The sequence below is a fragment of the Camarhynchus parvulus genome, chromosome 5 (genome assembly GCF_901933205.1).
Source record: "Camarhynchus parvulus chromosome 5, STF_HiC, whole genome shotgun sequence".
Classification (NCBI taxonomy): domain Eukaryota; kingdom Metazoa; phylum Chordata; class Aves; order Passeriformes; family Thraupidae; genus Camarhynchus; species Camarhynchus parvulus.
The window spans coordinates 37,689,637-37,708,258 of NC_044575.1; the positions used below are offsets into that span (position 1 = coordinate 37,689,637).

At 36.4% G+C, this 18,622-nt stretch overlaps 1 protein-coding gene across 3 annotated transcripts in view; it reads left to right on the forward strand.

Annotated features, from left to right (window-relative positions):
• Nucleotides 1-18,622, forward strand: part of MIPOL1 (mirror-image polydactyly 1) — a 187,392-nt gene that overhangs the window by 84,822 nt on the left and 83,948 nt on the right. For all 3 annotated transcript variants that reach the window (XM_030949640.1, XM_030949639.1, XM_030949638.1), the window contains one exon: nucleotides 5,681-5,788. In XM_030949640.1, coding sequence (XP_030805500.1) covers nucleotides 5,681-5,788 — 108 coding nt within the window. The remainder of the gene's footprint in view (nucleotides 1-5,680; nucleotides 5,789-18,622) is intronic.

Sequence of the window (18,622 nt, forward strand, 5' to 3'; positions counted from 1 at the left end):
TGTATTTTTAAACTAGGGAGGCCTCCTGCGACTGCCTATTGCGATCTGGTAGGACCAAAGATCCACTGCCTCACCAGCCTGACCTCACTCAGGTCAGCACAGGTACAAGCACGTTACAGTGCCTTCATCTAGGCACTGTGGCTTTTTTCAGCAAGCTCCTCAAGTGTACTCTTGTGTGTTTTATGCCAGTGATGATTTTCAAGTTTGTAAGCACTGCAAGTTTTGATAAGGATTTTAGATAAAAAAATGTATTCTAATGAAATATTATCTTTTCTATGTACTAATTGAATAAGACAAATAATATTCAGAATTGAGGAAAGAACTTAGTGTAGAATTTTGCCTCATATTAGTACATTTGTTTCATTAGACTTTGACCCCCATACCTTTAATAACAGAGACAAATCAATTCCTTTCCTTTTTCCCTAGCATATAAATGGCATAATGTGTTGACTTATTTCCCCCTAGCATATTGCCATAAGTTCAGGAGAGGTTAGTTTGGATTCCTTCTAATGAAAGACAATGAAAAATATTATATGCCATACAGTAATATTAAAATCAAATATAGATGTAATGGGATTAAATAACCACCAGGACTGCATTTATAGTAAGGAAGTGTTACAGTTTTCTGTTATATTCAGTTTTAGCTGTTGCTTCCTGAGCCAGGTAGTGTGACAGTACCCTTTCCTGGGTCACATCTGTGCTGAAATACAAAATGAGAAATTCATCTGACATTACTATCCTATTTCAATGAGATGAAAGCAAGGGACCCTGGTGTAGCAAAATTTGAACATTTTGAAAGCAGCCTGATTGACCTAAGATGTGCAGAGTTAAACAGGCTTCTGCATGAAACCTCTGGGCATAGGTGTCTTCATACAAATTACACAAGGGACCACATGGGTGGGGACAGGAGGCCCGTCTGCTCAATGTTTTGCTTTGCTGTATTCCATCTTTATCCCTACTAACATTATTTCTCCAGTGGCTTGCAGGTTTTTCTTTACTTTTGTGTAATGTCTGAACCTTTTACTTTGAGAACACCTCACTGAAGGATCATGTTAAATAACAATCAAAAAATAACTCATCAATCTGTGTAGATGTGGCAGGCACTGTAACACTATGTTAACATGTTACAGGTACAAGTTGAAGAAGAAAATGCTGAAAAGCTGACAGCATGTTAAAGATGATTTGTTTATACAAGTGCTAAAGTTATGTTTGATATGTTAATGCAACCTCATTTTCTAGTAAAGGCCAAACACTATTAAGTGGTTATTTGCATTGATTTTTCTATCTTCTGAAATACTTGATTCAAGGTAAACCATCTTTACTCCTTTTGTATAACTGGAGCTGAGGCTGTCTTTTAACAAGTCACTTTCTGGGTGGGCCTCATGGATTTTACTCAGTGATATTCTCCTGGTCCATTTCTTGACCTCTCTATCAATGTCCCTTTTAGCAGATGCTCCTTTTTCAGTTTGTCGGGATTTTCCCTTTGGTGTTCCAACACTCCCACCTGGGGAGTCACTGAAAGGGGTCAGCACCCACTGCAGCTTGAACCAGTGCCTCTCACAAATATCCTCATTCTGCTGAATCCTGTTACCTGATGCTCATTAAAAAAGACTCAACAGTAGCCTAATCATTTACATTTTAAGATGGGAGGGAAGGACATGTTTACTTGCTGTCTATCCTTGCTTTCCTGGCTGAATCTCTTCTTATCCTTTTGGTATGTCACCTGCTTTGCTTTTCATTTTGTGTCTTAGCTGCTTGTGATGTATCCTATGCTGAGTACAGAGGTATTTGTTTCAAGAGACTGCATGCATTTAGAAGAGTTGCATGGTGGAAATACAGTTAAAGAGAAGATTGAGGCCCTGTTGCAGGGAATGGATGATGTTGTACTGACAACTGTCAGCTGGGCAGTGATGGTTGCTCAAGGAACACTTGGAGTAGGTTTAATGAGGTTCACTGTCTGTCAAGTACGTTATCACCTGATTCAGGCTAGCTAAGGAGACTTTTGGGGGGAAATACTTTCAGAGAGGAGAACAGATCTGTGGGTTTGAAAGAAGAGAGGAAATTTTTGTCAGGATTGATTTTGGGGATGGGTTTTTTGTACCTTCAATTGTCTAAATTGCCTCTCCAGCTACAGAACTGTGAATGCACACAGTAGACCACATAGTAAAGTTAATTCTTAGTAAGTAAGTTGTTTGTGTGATACCTTTATAAAATTATGCTCCCATTTCTGAGGCTTTAATATCCTTTACTCGGCAAGGTCATCAGTGTTCTGATCGAGACATTTTCTCACTGAGATGTGTCCACACTGTTCCTGTATTCCTTGATGTGCTCAAAGTATCTGAGGTAGGAAACTAGTTTTCTCAATTGACAGTCAGTATTTCATAACGTGTTGAACTCATGGGAATTTGTATTTAGGGGCACAATTAAACCTCAGATCCAATGTTTAGGTAACCTGTGTTGCACAGAATATATTGTCTGTTTGAAGTTTTCCCAAGTGTGAGTTATTGCAAGTTTGAGATAACAGAGTTTAGACATAGTATCTCAAATTAAACACTTCCTTTAGCTTTCAGCTTTCTTAAAAGGATACATCCAACATTTCCTTTTTGTCAGTACCAAGTTGGATGATGTCTTCTCTTCACTGTGCTCCAAAAAGTATTTTTATATATGTTTTTAGAAGGAAATTCAGTTTCTTACTTGCAGCTGTTGGCATTTTAGAGGCCTGGAGTGAACCAATAAAAACACATGTTCTTTTAAAGAACTTCTATTTTTACTGGACCTTGCTAACAACTAGTGACACAGAATTCAAAAAATGTTGGCTCAAATGAATAGAAGGGCTGCATTGTTTTAAATTCTATTTTTAAAACTTTACAGCAAGGTTACACTAAAATTTCACATGCTTCTGCTCTTATGAAAAGGAGTGCTTGCCTTTAGAATGCTGATTTATTATTTTCAAAGTAGCTCAGATATCAAAGCTGTAAAGTATAACATTTTATTGAGACATATACAGTGTTGCTAAGACTATTATTATAATGCTTTCACAAAGAGGGTAATTGAAGATTTTACTTCCTAAACATCCAAGAATAATCAGAATATCTTCTATTAATGCATTGTTTCCAACAAAATAAAACAATTAGATGCAAAGGTCAAACTAGATCACCATTTCTTTCAATGATGTACCAAATGGAATTCAAGCAGTATACTAGCTGAAAATGACTCGGGTTTTTTTTTCAGATATCAACACTCTCAGTAGAAATGAAATGTAAGAGAAATTACAAAATGTTCCCAAGTTTGATGTAAATGTAATCATATCAAGGTTGACTTGATAGGGAGGTTTATCAATTTAAGTTACCTGTGTTGCATCTTTACTGTACTTGTTCTGTGTTCTGCAAAATCCTTGAGTCCCACTGCTGCTGTTTATTTCACTCCTGTCTTCACAGGAGTGGAGTGGAGAGCAGAATTAAGATTGCACCCATGCTCTCAGTGGTACAATCTGCTCTGTACACCAAGATCTTTTCTCATGTATTCATGTTGTTAGGTTTTGCTTTTAGCATATTTTCACATGCCTTTTGGAATCAAGACAATAACATGATTATAAATTCAGGTTTTAAAGGTAATTTGAGATTTTAGTCTTTTAAATAATATTTACTCTACATAAACTTGTGTTGCTGTCAAATTGTGGATTCCAAAACACTGTTTTGAAGAAGAATGTTGGCAAAGCAGAAAAGTGAGTGTCCTGGTGATCATACATGATGTAATGTATAGTGCCTGCAGTGGTTGATTGATTTTTTTTAATGGTGTTTAGATCACATAAGCCAAGGAAAAAAATGTTGCTAACAAAAAAACCCCATAATCTGTGTTTAGTTCTTCAATAGTTTTAGCAGCACCTTCATGTCTGCAAGCACATAGTTTTCATGCTGGACATGGAAAATGAGTTACATCTGGGATTCTGTGATTTGTGATTTTGTGTGTGTGTGTGTGTGTGTGTGTGTGTGTGTGTGTGTGTATATGTGTGATAACACAGATGTTAAATATCTTGAGTATGTGAAAATACTTACAATCAAATGTATCTTAATATTTTTTCTATATTACCCGATCTGTGGGAAAATGTATTTTTTCTTGAAATAAAAATGAAATTTAAGAACATTAAGTGCATTAAGTACATTAAGAAAGTTTACAACAAACATTGAGAGAATGTACTAGGCCAGAAAAATTCACTGCCTTTAAAATAGGCAATCCTATTAGAAATAAGCTGAGATTTCTAGCAGAAGTAATGAAATATAACAAGTATGTTAATGGAATTTTTAATAGTACTTTTCGGCTCCTACAAATGTTTAAAATTTATTTAAATAGAGGATTGGATCATTCTGGTTTATATACTATACTGGATACCTGATGAGCAGTAAATTTTTAGGTCTTATTTTGTGTTTACAAATTGTATGTGGTGGCATGTCTTTAAATTTCTGTCTCAAGATCCTGTAGCATTCGTTGTTTTACTTAGACCTGATTTGTAATTTTTTCACTTCTGAAGCTTTCTGTTTCATGGTTTTTCTTTTTTTAGAGTTTACACAAGCCAGGCTTCATTGTCCCATATACTGAATTGCTCAGGAATAGGGTGCATATATATGATGGGAAGCTCAGTTCTATGTTGTCCACAGTCACCAAGACACCATGAGAGACTGACATTTCCAGGTCTTTTGAGATGGCAATGCTTACATGCATTATAGCACAATTCTTACTCTTATTTGCTAGTGTTTTCAGAAAGTATGTGTTAAAATATTTTTTATCAATTGTTTTTCATTCCAACAGTCTGCTAGCTGTGGGCTTTGGTGATCATATTCAAACTACTGGCTTGTAATACTTTTTTGTAAAATGCTTTTCCCTAATTCTATCAGTTATTCCCATATATCTTCTTGGTACTTTGTCTACTTTGTTTTCTTTTTTTTGGGTTTTTTTTTTTTTTTTTAGAACAGGGTTTTTTTGTAAGGCAAAGAACTGTTTGCGGACAACTAATTACTCTTTCAAACCAAGGAACTGAGGAAAACCTATTTATAGTTAACGTAAAAAAGAGCAAAATATAATTTGGTTTTAACTTGCAGATTTTTAATCATTAAAATAAATGCTCAGCAGACAGCAGTAAGTCTACATGTATAGGCACACAGTAGCAAGTGCTAATTTTCTCATTTTTTGTCATTAAGTTAAATATTTAAAGAAAACAATCTTGGAGAATTAGCGTAACCTCTTAGTATGAAAAAATACAAATCTAAAAATTTCATCTGTATTTTCTAATAAAAGGCTGGATCCTTGATTTGGGAGGAGCGTCTTTCATTTGCTTGCATTTCAAAAGGGATCAGTTCTTTCCTTTACATCTACTTAATACATAAAAGCCAAAATCTAGCCATATATTGGCATAACTAGGAGCAGAAATTCAACCCAACATTCTGATAAATATCTTATCTGATACATAGCATTTTTGGCATACTTTTGGACCCAGAAGAAACTGAATAATGATGCACATTTTAAAAATGTATCTTTAGTACTGTCTGGGATTGTAACTTGCTTTTCTCTGATGCTTTCACTACTGCAGAAATGGTGATGGGGTTATTTATGGTAAGTCTTTTGGCTTGTTGAAAAAAAATATGCCCACACTCCTCTGCTTAATGGGATTCTTTCCTCGTTGCAGTGCAAACGGCTGGAGCAGGAGCTTCATCATCTGAAAGAGCAGAACCAGACTTCAGCAAACAACACGAGACATATGACTGCTGAAAACAATCAAGAACGTGCTCTGAAGGTAAATCTCCATTTCTTCTTGCAGGCAAATTAAGGTTGTAAGCCCCTGGTGCCAGCTTTCTGGGCTGCATATATCAGTTGTGTACATTTCGGCAGAAGTGAGCTATGGTGTTTGCCAACAACTGCTTCTTTAAACACAGATACAGCACCCTTCTGTTATGGTTTTATTTTATTTTGAGTTTGAAAGCAACAAGAAAAACATAACATATCCTCCAAATTATTGGGCTAGTAATTAACACTAAATTCTTGAGATCTGTCCTTGCAATATTACGTTGTATAAGGTGAAGAAAACTGCAATTATTTGCCTCGTGGTACCTTTGCAAAACTAATATTTTAAAGCATGGCTGTTTGATCTGCTCCCAGCAGTGTGTGCTATATTAATAACATTGTTGACCGATACTACTAGTGACCACATAGTTGATACTACTATTTGCAAAAGGGTAGCTACTTGGAATTGGGAAGAGGAATAATAAGTCTTGTCAATAAGAATAAAAATGAGCAGAGAGGCGGGAGAGGGTCAGAGAAAGGACAGGGTAAAGTGACAGGTTATTGCTGCTTTGAGAAAGGGAAATTGTAATGTCAGTGGAATTGACAGCTACCTAGCCTGCAATCTCACTGCTAGCCAGGTTAACAGACTATGCCAGGTAAGATGTGCAAGCATTGTGCACACCTCTTCAGCCACTTCATTCTTAAAAATCTCTTTTATCAGTAGTGGAGATACAATACAAATACAGAAGTTATTCTGTTTATACTGTGTTGTCATTTTAAAACTGTTTTATTTAGACAGTAAGATCCAAAGTTATCTCACTTACAGATAGATTTTCCTCTGCCTCCTTTTTTCTAATTTTTTTTAAATTTATTTGGGAAACATCATTATACATACAACAACATGACCGAAGCAAAGTATAAGAATAGGTTAAATGCTTGTGTAGTTTGACATTTCACACTAAGAAAAACAATAAATATAATAATAAAAAATTGAGAAAGGCTGTGTGCCACACAAATGCTATATATTCCATGGGTTTATAATTGCCATCAAAATCTACAGTGAATATTGCAAAATCAGATGTGCAATCAGATGACTAGAAATGGAGATCATAAACATTCAGGGGCTGTTTGTGACTGCAATAACAGCATTCTTTTAAATCTGGTGTCACTAAAAGTGCTTGCCAAGCATGCTACTTATTGAACATAGTATTGTTTTTCATTAATTGCATGCTGACTTGTTTTTTCTGTGTCATCAAAAATATTGTGCAGAGAGCCTTTCTTCTAGAAAAAAAGTTTTATTTAAGCTACGCTTTTTGCATTTAATATTGTCTGACATAACACTTACAGAATAATTATATTTTCAGAGCAAGAAGTGATTTGATAGTTCAGAGCGTTACTAGGATTTCATTCTAAGCCTGATATTGCTCTCCCAGCACCTAATCTTTAAAGAATTTCATTTCTGACTGTCACAGGAATTTTTTTATTTTTCAAAGTTAAAGGTTAATTGATCATAGTCTCTTAGAGATGAGAGTCTGAGGAGGGAAAAAAACCACTTTTCAATTTTTTTAAAGTTGAACTTTTTTAATATTGTAGCTTCGTAGAGTTAGTCTCAGTTCAAATTACTGTTGCCTACAGTGACGACAGGTCCTTTGGAATATTTTTTAAAGGCCAGGTTGGATTCTTGACCTCAAAAACTTTAAAATGCCCCAATGAAATATTGCCAATGGTAGTTAGCTTTGATATACAGCACATGAGCATGCATCCTGACCTCATGTAAATGAAAAGCTTATCACCCACTTATAGTGTAACCACAGCCTGGAAAACTGATGTGCAGCAAGGAGGGAAGTCAGGTCAGTGACTCGCTTAGGAGTGGGTTTGGTCAGGCTCTGGGACTGGCTGCAAATGGCTAGGGTGCTCCTGCTGCTGTCAGCAGCACAGCTCCCGCAGAAAGAAATAGCCAGCCAGAGCCCTGTGGCATGTCACTGCCCCTGAGAAACCCTCATGTTCTTGGCTGTCACCTCCTGCCTCTTGTATGCACTCAGTAGCTCTTGCAAGGCTGCACACAGAGTGCAGGTACAGACCCAAGCATCCCATCCTGTCCCCTCTCCACTTCAGAGCACCTTCTGGGCATTTGTCCATTTTTAGTGGAATGGGACACGTCATCTGTCTCTGTGGTACAGGATAAATATCAGCTCAGCTTTTATTGTCACCACAATCCAAGGAATTACTTTTATTTTAACCACCTCCACATGAAAACTGTGCTATGTATTATTAACCTGTCCAGCAGAAGGAATCCAGGTATTTCTTCTGAGTCTGTCCAGGAAAGTTTGTATCAAGGAAGTTTTTTTTAAAAAGCTGTAATTTTCCTTATTCTCTTACACTTAATTAACATTGAGGCAATCTGTTGATTCAGTTTGGCAAAAGATGTATCCTCTGGATGAGGAGTTTGATCTGCTTTGGATTTTCTTAAGGGAGTAATAGAAGTGTAAACATTAATTGTGGTGCAGGCATATTTGCAATCTTAACTGCATAAAAATAAAGTAATCAGGATCAGCTAGATTAGGAATGGTGGGAAAGTTTGTGATAAAAGATGAGATCATTACCTCTATGGGACCCTGAAATACACTTAAGAACAAAACGCAATGGCTTTCTTTTTTTTTTTTTTTTGGTTTGTTTTTTTGTTGTTGTTGTTTTTGTTTGGTTTTTTTTTTGTTTGTTTTTACTTTTTAAAATCATCTCACAGTAGTGAGTTGCTTGGAAGGAGAACAATGTAAGAGCAATCCACAAGCAACCAATTTCAGTCCACTGATGTTAGGGTCTATTAGGTAAAATAATCTGCAAGCTTTCAGATTTATTTTTCAGTATATCAACTCACAGGGCTGTGCCACCCTTGTTTGAGACAGTAGCCATCCATAGTCAGGAGTGAGGCAAAGAGGCAGGGAGACACATTATAACTGTGGGAGGTGTGTGGCAGCAGTAATTTGGCTAGGTTTGGGATCTGGAAATCACAAGGATGATGAAATCACTCTTTTGCGGATTTTTGTTTTTTACACATTTAGATTCCATGTCACATCTGAGGATAATATGACAAATAAAACATATGACACAGAAGGCATGCAGTGCACATTGTAACATGCTATTTCATCTTGCTGTGCCATATAACATCTGCACATCTTGGTGAGATAGCTCTTCTTAACTAACCTCTGTGTACATGTTAGTAGTATGTGATTTAGAATTTCCATATTTAATGTATTTATTGCATAGAAAATTCCTTATAGTATTGTGGGCCATTCAGCCCCACATATCAAACTGGCACCTCTACTTTTTATAATATTCTTATTGGTCATAGGGGATTGTATTAATTGACTGAAAAGACCAGTTTCAAATCTTCCCTTCAGGCAATGCCCACAGCTGCACAGAGGTCATGCAGAGAAGCATGCAGGCCCCTATTTCCATAGTTAAAGTAAAATAATCCTCTTCTTTGTGAAACCATTTTTTAAAATCTCTTATTATATTTCACATTGAATTATAGCTAAATCTTTTTGGGATAATTGCTTCCTAAGGGTCTATACATTTGCGCTCTTAGTACATTTTCATAAAATAAGATCTGAGAGTGCTTTGCAGTTCTAATGTGTCAAGGTCTATATGTGAGATTATTCATTTTTGCTTGGCCTTCATAATTAACATTTGGTCTCTACTGATTCTGATAAATGTATTCCCATAATACACAGAAACAAGTGATTCCATTAAACATTGAAAAGTGGAAGAATTGCTGCTTCTTCATTATTTTTCAAATATTCGTTCATTTTACTATTGTTAGCTTTGTAGTGTGTAATTTTCAAATTCAGAGTTTTCACTAAACATTTTTTTCTAAAGAAAAATAAAACTTTTGCCAGTGTACATGTCTTCTTTACTGAGTTGAAGGAGAATAGGAAATCATTCTTGTGAAACCAATAATTTAATGTGAAATTTCATGAAAAATGTTTAACTGAATTTGACTAAAATAGAGAGAGGAAACTTTATTTTTTTCCACAGGCCTTCTCTATTTTGTCGTTTCTAATTAGGTACTATATTCTTCTCAAAACAGCTATTAATCTACTTTAAAGATTAGAAAGACATACTAGTTTTATCTCTTCAAGGCAAACTTTTGAAAAGAAGAGGATTATTTTATGGTGATATACAAATCACGTGACCTTTACTGACTAAATGAGGTTGCTCCATTATGATGTCATTAGAACTTGTGAGGGTTATTAATCTCCTTCAAGCCAGTTGAGATGTTACATCTTTTGTTATGATTGGCTTTTTTTTTTGTAATGTCTGCCTTTCTTTTTAGCTGTGATTTTTTGTAGAATTTATCCTACATGCTTTCATAGTTTTATTAAGAATATAAAAGAGTTAGAGCCAAAAAAGTGACCTGAAAGAGCCATCAGAAGTTTGTCTACAATAGTATTGTAAAGCAACTGTGCCTGATATCATGTACTTTCTGCTGACATGTATGAATCAGGTCAAGAGCAGGAAATCTCAATGCATAGCAGTTTGGTAGTTGTTCCAGTGATGATGACTGTGAAGAAGCCACTTTAGAATACTGAATTTAAGTATTCCTTGATGCCTTTCATAAATTGTATTAAGTTCTTTTTGATTCCCAGAATTTCCCAGATTCTTAGAGTAGAAACCATTTTTCCATACCTATTTGACAACATCTACCACAGAAACAAGTTGAGCTGACTGGTCAACCTGTCATCCATGGAAGGCATCGTCACAAGAGATTCTGATGTTATAAGAGCTTAAAAAATTTTCAAAAGCCTTAACATGAAATATAAAATGTTTGCTACTGTTGAAAAGCACATGCTATTCGTGCTATTGAGGCATACAATATGGAAAAAAAGTCCTTTCAGGTGATGTGGCCTTTATTTGCAAAAACTAATTCTAACTGGTTTTAGGTTTGGTGCTTCAGAGCTGAAGTTTCATAAGTTTAATAAGTTTAGAGCTGGTTTATGGCTATAGAGCCTCTGATTTCAACAGAGACACATGCTTTTGAAACATAATCCAGGGAAACTTGTCTGAATCAGTGATGGCAAATCAAGAGATTTCAATCTCTTGTATTCAAATTCCAGTACACCATACAATTTTTACATTTTAATAGTTATTAATTTCTTCCTTTCATAATAGTTTTACATGGGGCAGCAGAGATGACATTAATTCATCGGACCACTGGAATGTGAGTTTGGGATGTGTCAAGGCTCAGCCACATGCAGAGCCCCCATCTGCCACCTTCAGCTCTTGTGGCTGTCATGCTGTAGCTACTGCAGTGCTGTGGGACTGATGGGGAACAGCTGCTGGTTTGCCTCTATGTTGTAGCTAGCAGATGAATGGCAGTCTTGTCCACTGGTGAGATGAGTGTTACACCTTTCTTCAGCTCCTAGCTACAAAGTAACTAGACACTGCAAAGAGTTTAAAACTTGCTATTGATCCAGCTGTCAGTATGGTGTTATTGTTTGGTACAGGTTGATTTTTATTTAGAGTGGTTGGTTTTCAGGTTTTTTTCAATTAATCACCACAGCAATATTCATATGTTGGGCAATCCACCCTTTTCTCAGACATTTTGTTATGAATTCCGCTGACCAATGTTCATTGTTCCTTCTGTATCTAACAAAATAGCAATGTGTGAAAGCTCAGCTCAAGAGCTCACTCTGTGGAGTTAACCCAAAAGCAACCATGCTTTTCATCCTGATATAATGTGCTGCTATCTCGAAAAAAAGACTGCTGTCACATTTGCAAATGATTTTATAGGTGTGTTTGAAGATAGAATGCCAGCTTCATATTGGAAATGGAAGGGGTGAAGTAGATAGCAGATCCGTCTCTCAGTGAGAGGAGATACACTGTGCGCTTGGATTTACCTATGGTCTGTATATGTTTTTCTAAAACTAAAGGAACATTTCAGGACCAATGGGAATAGTTACCAGGCTATAGGAGGTTATCTCCAGCAAATAATATGTTGTTACAGCTAATCCTGAAAGGTTCTTCATGCTATTCTTCCAATAACTTCCATGGGGATAAAATACTACAGGATTTGTCAAAGTAAGCAGCAATTTCTAACTTTGTGCAAGAGCTGTTTCAGTACTTTGGTTTCTTCTTCTAAGAATGATTTCTCTTACTCAGCTTTCAGAAGAGTTGTTCAGGTTGTAGAAAGCCATAATGAATTCTTTTCTCTCATCAGTACCTACCCTAACACAGGATGTGCCCTCATTTAAATGCCTGGGCAATGTGAGAGAAAAATTTTCTACCCTGTCAATGAAACTTGTTATAAAGCACATGAGATCACTACTAATTTTTAGAGTGGATGTTTGATGACATTTTCATTATTAAATTGCTTTTACTTGCATAGTGGAGATGAAAATAAAAGACTAGTAGAACTTGGAGCATGCTGCTGACAACCTGGACATGAATAAGAATGCACAAACGTTTTTCTTCCATTGCTGCTTCCTAGACTCTTTATCAGACAGGGTAGACACAGTCGCAATCTTAATTGCACTGAACAGAGGCTTTGCTTTTGCTGCACCCAGAAACACTTAATCACAAGGTCTTAAAGTATGTCACTGAGGTTAGACACAAGTCTGTTCAGCTCTTATCCATGCTAGAAGAATGATTAGTCACTTTATGACTTGTTATTAAATAACACCATACACCTCAGAGGATATAAGTGTGAGCTGTTGCATTGTACCATAAACGAATGCTGAAGTGAGGCCACAGAAACTCCTGCAGAAGTCATTCTGTCCATGTTTCACTTCCATAATAATTTTCTGTGTTCATTTATCTTTTAGTTACAATGTCTCCAAATGCTGTTGCTACAGACTCTGACAGTTAGCCCACCAAGTTAACTGTATTTCTAGAGAGGGAGAATATAACTCATATAATCCTGCAGTGACCAACATTCCTCCTCAAGCCCAGTGGAAAAAATGTGAGCACTTGTTGACTGGTCTTTAAAGTAGTCATTTGAAGTTTCCTTGGACCCAGTTGTTCTTTGGAGCCAAATTTCATCATTTGCAGCTGGAGACCCTCAAGGGATGCCTCAAAGGGTTTCTCCTTCATCTGCTGTCATATATTTTAGGAGTGTAACAGTTTGCTTATGTGTATCCCTTATAGGCAGGAAGTAATTTATTTAGTGTATGTATTTGACCATGAATCAGAAATCTGATCTACTAGTATCACAATCCATGACCAGCTTTATTAATTGGATTTTTAGCCGTCAAGACTAGCTAGCAGGCTTTATTTAGTTATGTAGGTTTTGACAGAAAGTTGTTCACAAATGCAGTAACATTGTTAGTCTCCTCCCATCTGGTAGCTAATTTTTTAGCTCTGATAGATGTTTGTATTCATTGACCAAAAATATCTTGTGTAGGAAGCTTAAAGTAAGAATAATTATTTAAATGTGCCATAAGCAAATAGTAAAATATTTTTCCCTGATGGAAAACATGAGAATAAAATTATGAGACATTTGCCCTTCACTGGGAGGGAAGTTGCTCAGAAACACAGTCTTTCAGAGTTCGATAAATCTGCTTTATATGTCTGCCTGGGAGTTGAAAAGAAATTGTTTGGTAACATTGGTACTTGCATGATTTTCAGCTTCTGATGACATTAAGTGGTTGTGTGGATAGATGGCAGGGATATTTGTACAGCTCTTGGTTCACTAAATCATTGCTGCAGGCCAGAATTTTGAAAGTATTCAAACCTTGGGTTGTTTTCAAATAGAAAGACACAAATAGAGATACCCAAGTTCATGTCTTCACTTCCTTGGTTGCACTGGCCATGCCACCCACCTTCCTGTGCCTTTGAGGCTGTCCTTTCACTGACTGCACATCTGGCATGTCAGCCCTGTGTGTACAGTTCTCTGCACAGCAGCTACTCAGGATTTCTTGGACTCTGTTCAAATAAAAGAAGACCAAACACTTGTGTTTCTTACGTACTGTGATCTCAAGTCTTTAAGAGTCATTTCAAAGCAAATACATGCATAGGAGTGAACAATAGTTGTCCATCCTGGGAAGAGTTGAATCTGTATAATTAATAATGCTTGTCTAGAGAACTGTACCTCTTTAGCATGCTTCATATTGCTGTAAACAGCTGCCCAAGAATGGCACTGAATGTATCTTGGTAGAATGAACAGGCAATGTCTTGGCTCAGTTTGTTCATCTTGCCTGAGGAGTGTAAGTCTTTCTTCTCTCCTGTTAATAGATGCTGAACATCTTTTAACCACAGCAGGTATGTTTACTGAACTTTGATTCAGTTCTAACCATTAAGGAATTCATTACTCATTCACACTTGGTGTTTGATGCCAGCTTTTGTGTGTTCCACTAACAATTCCATGCAGATCTGTTGCTTTTTATTTGACAGCTTTCAAACCTCTCTTGGCACCAGATTATACCTGACAATCTCAAACATCAACTGTTTGTATATACCACATACAGCCCTCTTTCTCATTGGTGATGATGTAGTCATTCAAACCTTCTGGCCGAGTCTTCTATTTTTTGGCTTCCATTTCATAGGGGGAAGTTGTCTTCCCATAAGGTCAGTCAGTGGTACTACTTCTGATTACCAGAAGTATTATTTCTGATTAATACAGCAGGTTCTTGGAATACATATTGTGGTTTCAGGTGATCAAATCCGGAGTATCATTCTCGCAGTTATTTAGGCTGCTTTCCCTTCATCATTTGTGGTATGCAAGATATTGTCCCTTTCATGGTAGTAGGTTTCTATGACCATGTCAACAAGAACCTCTCATCCATGTTTTTTAATTAACCATTCTGTAATTGCGCATATTAGTTTAGCATTTTAGAAATACTTAACGTTTTCACCCACCTGTTTTTCCTTATAGCACAACAGATCCCATTTTGTATGATTGATACATTTGACTTTCTAGTAGCTTTTTCCTTACTGAGTTACACTGCCACATGGTCTGCCACATTTCAATGTTCTGCAGGGTTTTGTCTAAACTCTGTTAAAGGACCTCAAAACTGGAACAGTTTATGGGCCTGGGTTAGATCTTAGGTACATATATTCCAGAAATATGTATTCTGAAATAGAGATGTTCTGAAGTTGGAGAAGATGAAACAAACTATACAGGCATCCTGTAGCCAATTATGAAGCTGTCTGCTACCTGTTCTTTTACTCCTTATCTCCATTGAGGTGACAGCCATGCCTTAAACCTGTGATAAAAGAATGGTGTGTTCTAAAATACACTGAAATTCAGCAGTATCTTGTAATTAGAATCACAGAGTCTGATACATAAGCAAAACATACTGTAGAAACCACAGTCATTTTAGGAAAGCTGCTTGTTCAAAACTGTGCAGATGTGGTCCTTAGAGTCATGGTTTAGTGGTGGACTCAGCAGTGCTGAGTTAATTGTTGCACTTGACTACAGATATCTCTTCCAACCTTTACGACTCTGTGATGATTCTCTGATTATGGGGAAAGCTGAGTTCTGACAAAATCAGAAACTCTAACTGTAGTTATAATCTTTGTCACCATCTCCAGTGGTATAATTTGTCACCCCAGTCCTGGGTTCATTTTTCCCTTCCTTCTGCCCAGTAGAATGTCAACAGTAATGCCACTATGTACCTTTCTAAGTTCTGAGGAGGTGTCGTATTGCTGCACTTCAAACAGTTATTAAAAAAATTCTTTTACTTTCCTACTAGTAGGGACCTTCATTTCAGGATTACATGGATCAGGAATTAAGGCCATATGTTCATCTAATTCTGAAGCAACCATGAAGCCTAATGTATCAGACTTACTATAAGAAAACTAGTATTCCTTCCTTAATTTGCCACTTTCAGATACTATAAAACACATTTCCGAATAAATTCAGAGGTTCTGAATCTGAACTTACTTTTTACATAAAAAGGTAACTGCTTTCTGCTATGTTTAAAGGTAGCCTTAGCATCACTTTCTATTAACATTATGCGTAATCTGTGCTGGCGCAGCTTTCAAAATATCTATCAGCATTGTACCATAATAAATTTTTAAAATACCAAAAATATTTAGCCAAGTTAAGTATTTTTCATTATTGAAGTTATTAAATGATATTAAATGTATTAAATTATGCTGGAGATGAGATATCAAATTTCATGAATGAAGAGGAGGAGTATCATGGTTATGTATTATATTTTATTTCATAAATTTTTTTCATTCTCCGTATGAGTTCTGTTCTCCATGCATGCAGAAAGAAGTGTGGTAAATCTTAATTTTCAATATTTTTTTCAGTGTCATACCATACACTCTTCATTTTTTATGCTGCACAGGAAAATGATGCTGTTTTGTTTGAACAGCAACTGTAAACAAAATCTTGAGCCTGGATGCATGATGACATGCGAGTTATTTGTCCTTCAATAAAACATATAAAAGGTAGTAACCTAAGCTCTTGTGCAAAAGACAAGCTACAGGGTCATTAAATACCAAAGGTCTTGCTCTGACCCATCCATGACCTCCTTATCTGAAGCACCTCTCAGAATTGATAGAATCTACTTTAGATCTTGGGTACAGGAAACCAAGGATAGGATAAAGGATCAATATAAACATTTCAGAATTTTTGGTATTTACTAAAAAGGAATATTTGGCCTTTGTACATTTAAGTGTGTCCAGATATCTGTTTAGAATTGGAGGACCTTTTCCTAGCATTTTGTATACAAGAAATAATATGAAGTGTGCTTCAGAGTAGAAAGGGGGACAGATGCTGAAAGAAAACACTGAAACATTAGGTCTTGGTATGGTTGTAAAGCTGCAGACTGGCCTTGATTCAGAAGCTTCAAGGTCCAACATGTTTGTTGTTATTTCTAGTTTTACTGCAGTCTGGACGTCTCTCCTGTTCCCAGGTGAGCAACTTCAGGTTTTAGAGTGAGGTGAATTCAAAGATGTCTATGTCTGACAAGTGCAGCCTGGTGCTTAGCCATCACTTAGAGTCAGGAATTATTTTGCCTATCATGTTTAATTCCCATCTATTAATTTGGTTTGGTGCAAGGGCACGTTTTTGATGTTAGTCCACTTGTGCTCCTAGATCACTGAGAAGCTTTTGAAAGTCCCTTTTGCCCATAAATAAGAGGAAAGTTCTGATTTGACTTCCATGACTATGGTCACGCAGAGGTGTAATGGAAAAGTGAACTTTGTTGTTCACACACTCAGGTTGCCAAGAGGAAGAGGTGTGCTCCTCCTGTTCAGCAGGTGTGCAGCTCTACCCGAGCAATATGCAGGTCAGCAGGAAAATGCTTGAGGACCAGAAGTAAAGGATGGATAAGGATTTATTTTGAACTTTTTTTTCCTTCCATGAAAGTGGACTTGATGCAGTAAAATCTTTCGCATCTGCCTTCCAGTAGATCTCCACAGCTTTCTCCGTGAGATTTTAGAGTGGTATCTGGACTTGGACTTTTCTCTAGGAGTCAGCTTTAGCAGAGCGAGCTCTATTTTAGGGGTCAAGTGGTAAATTTGATAATTTGCTAATTCTGAGTTTCCAGACCTTAACCCTAAAAAATCCCTGTGCAGACACCCTTGTGTACTACCTATTTAGGATTAACACAAGCACAGATAGAACTGGACATATGATTTGACATGCCTTTTTATTTTTTGAAGTCTTGCAGTGTGTAAAATAAAGTTTTTATCAGCAGAAGTATATCAATGTATTAGGATTTCAACTCAGCATATATTAGGTTTATCTTGATATTTAGAAACACTGCATGACTAGCTCTGTCATGTAGCTGAATCAAAATTGTTCGTTACCACTGCAGGAAAAAGGAAGTGTTCTCTGAAAAAGCTCAAAGAAGGTCTGATTTCTCGAGTAGGAAGCTGAAGTAACCAATGCAATTGTGTAATAGTAAGTAAGTGTATATCACATTGCTTGAACATGGTATTAATGTCTATTAGTGATAGTATTAAGCTGCAATTTGCAATTTAAAATTAAACACAAAGACCAAAATGTCATTTTTAGTTAGATTCAATATGTAAAGAAATCTTCAGGGGCTTCATTTTCTGAGCTGTGTTGATTGATACTGGATTTTTCATCTCCAGAATTGATTCTCCACTGAAGAACAGATGTCATCTTTCACAGTTTTACTAGACATATTTAGATTCCGTACAGTGTCACAAATTCCCCATTTCCTTGTGGATCACAGTCAAGATGATTATTTCAATGCTAGTTTGTTTATTAAAGAAATACCTGCTATGCTGGAGGGGTTATTAAGCTGGTTGTCATGGTATGATTAGCACATAGAGTTCATTGTTTACAAATACTTTGACACACATTTTGAAAATTGGGACGTTTTGTTTTTAAAAAATCAATTCAATTTCAACTATTTTTTTTGTATTAGAAGTAGCATTTGGACCAGGTTTCCAAACACTGAAGCTGATCTTGTGTATATCTGTGTACAGGCTAGATTCTGTTCACATGCACATGTCACAATGACTGCTACAGTGTGCTTCTGCTGACAGTAATAGTTATTGTTACAGCATCTAAATTTTGAGAAAAAAATTAATCTTTTCTTGTCTTGACCTTGAAGCTTGTGAATTCCACATGTACTTAATGGGACTATATCCCAAATCTCTGAAGCCTTAGGTTATTATATACACATATGGACTAGTAAGAAATAGAGACCAGAGGAAATTCTGTTAAAATTTGTTTTCATAAACTAGCTGTCTTACATGATACAACAAGATCTAGTGAGAGTACCTTGGTGCTTTGCTAGTTCTTTCACAAGAGCTGAGGCCAGGAGACATTTTAACAGGAAAAAATCCTTGATGTAAACATTAAAAGAATGTATTATCCTTTTTCAGGATAATAGATAAACATATCCCTTCAAAACCTTTCCCT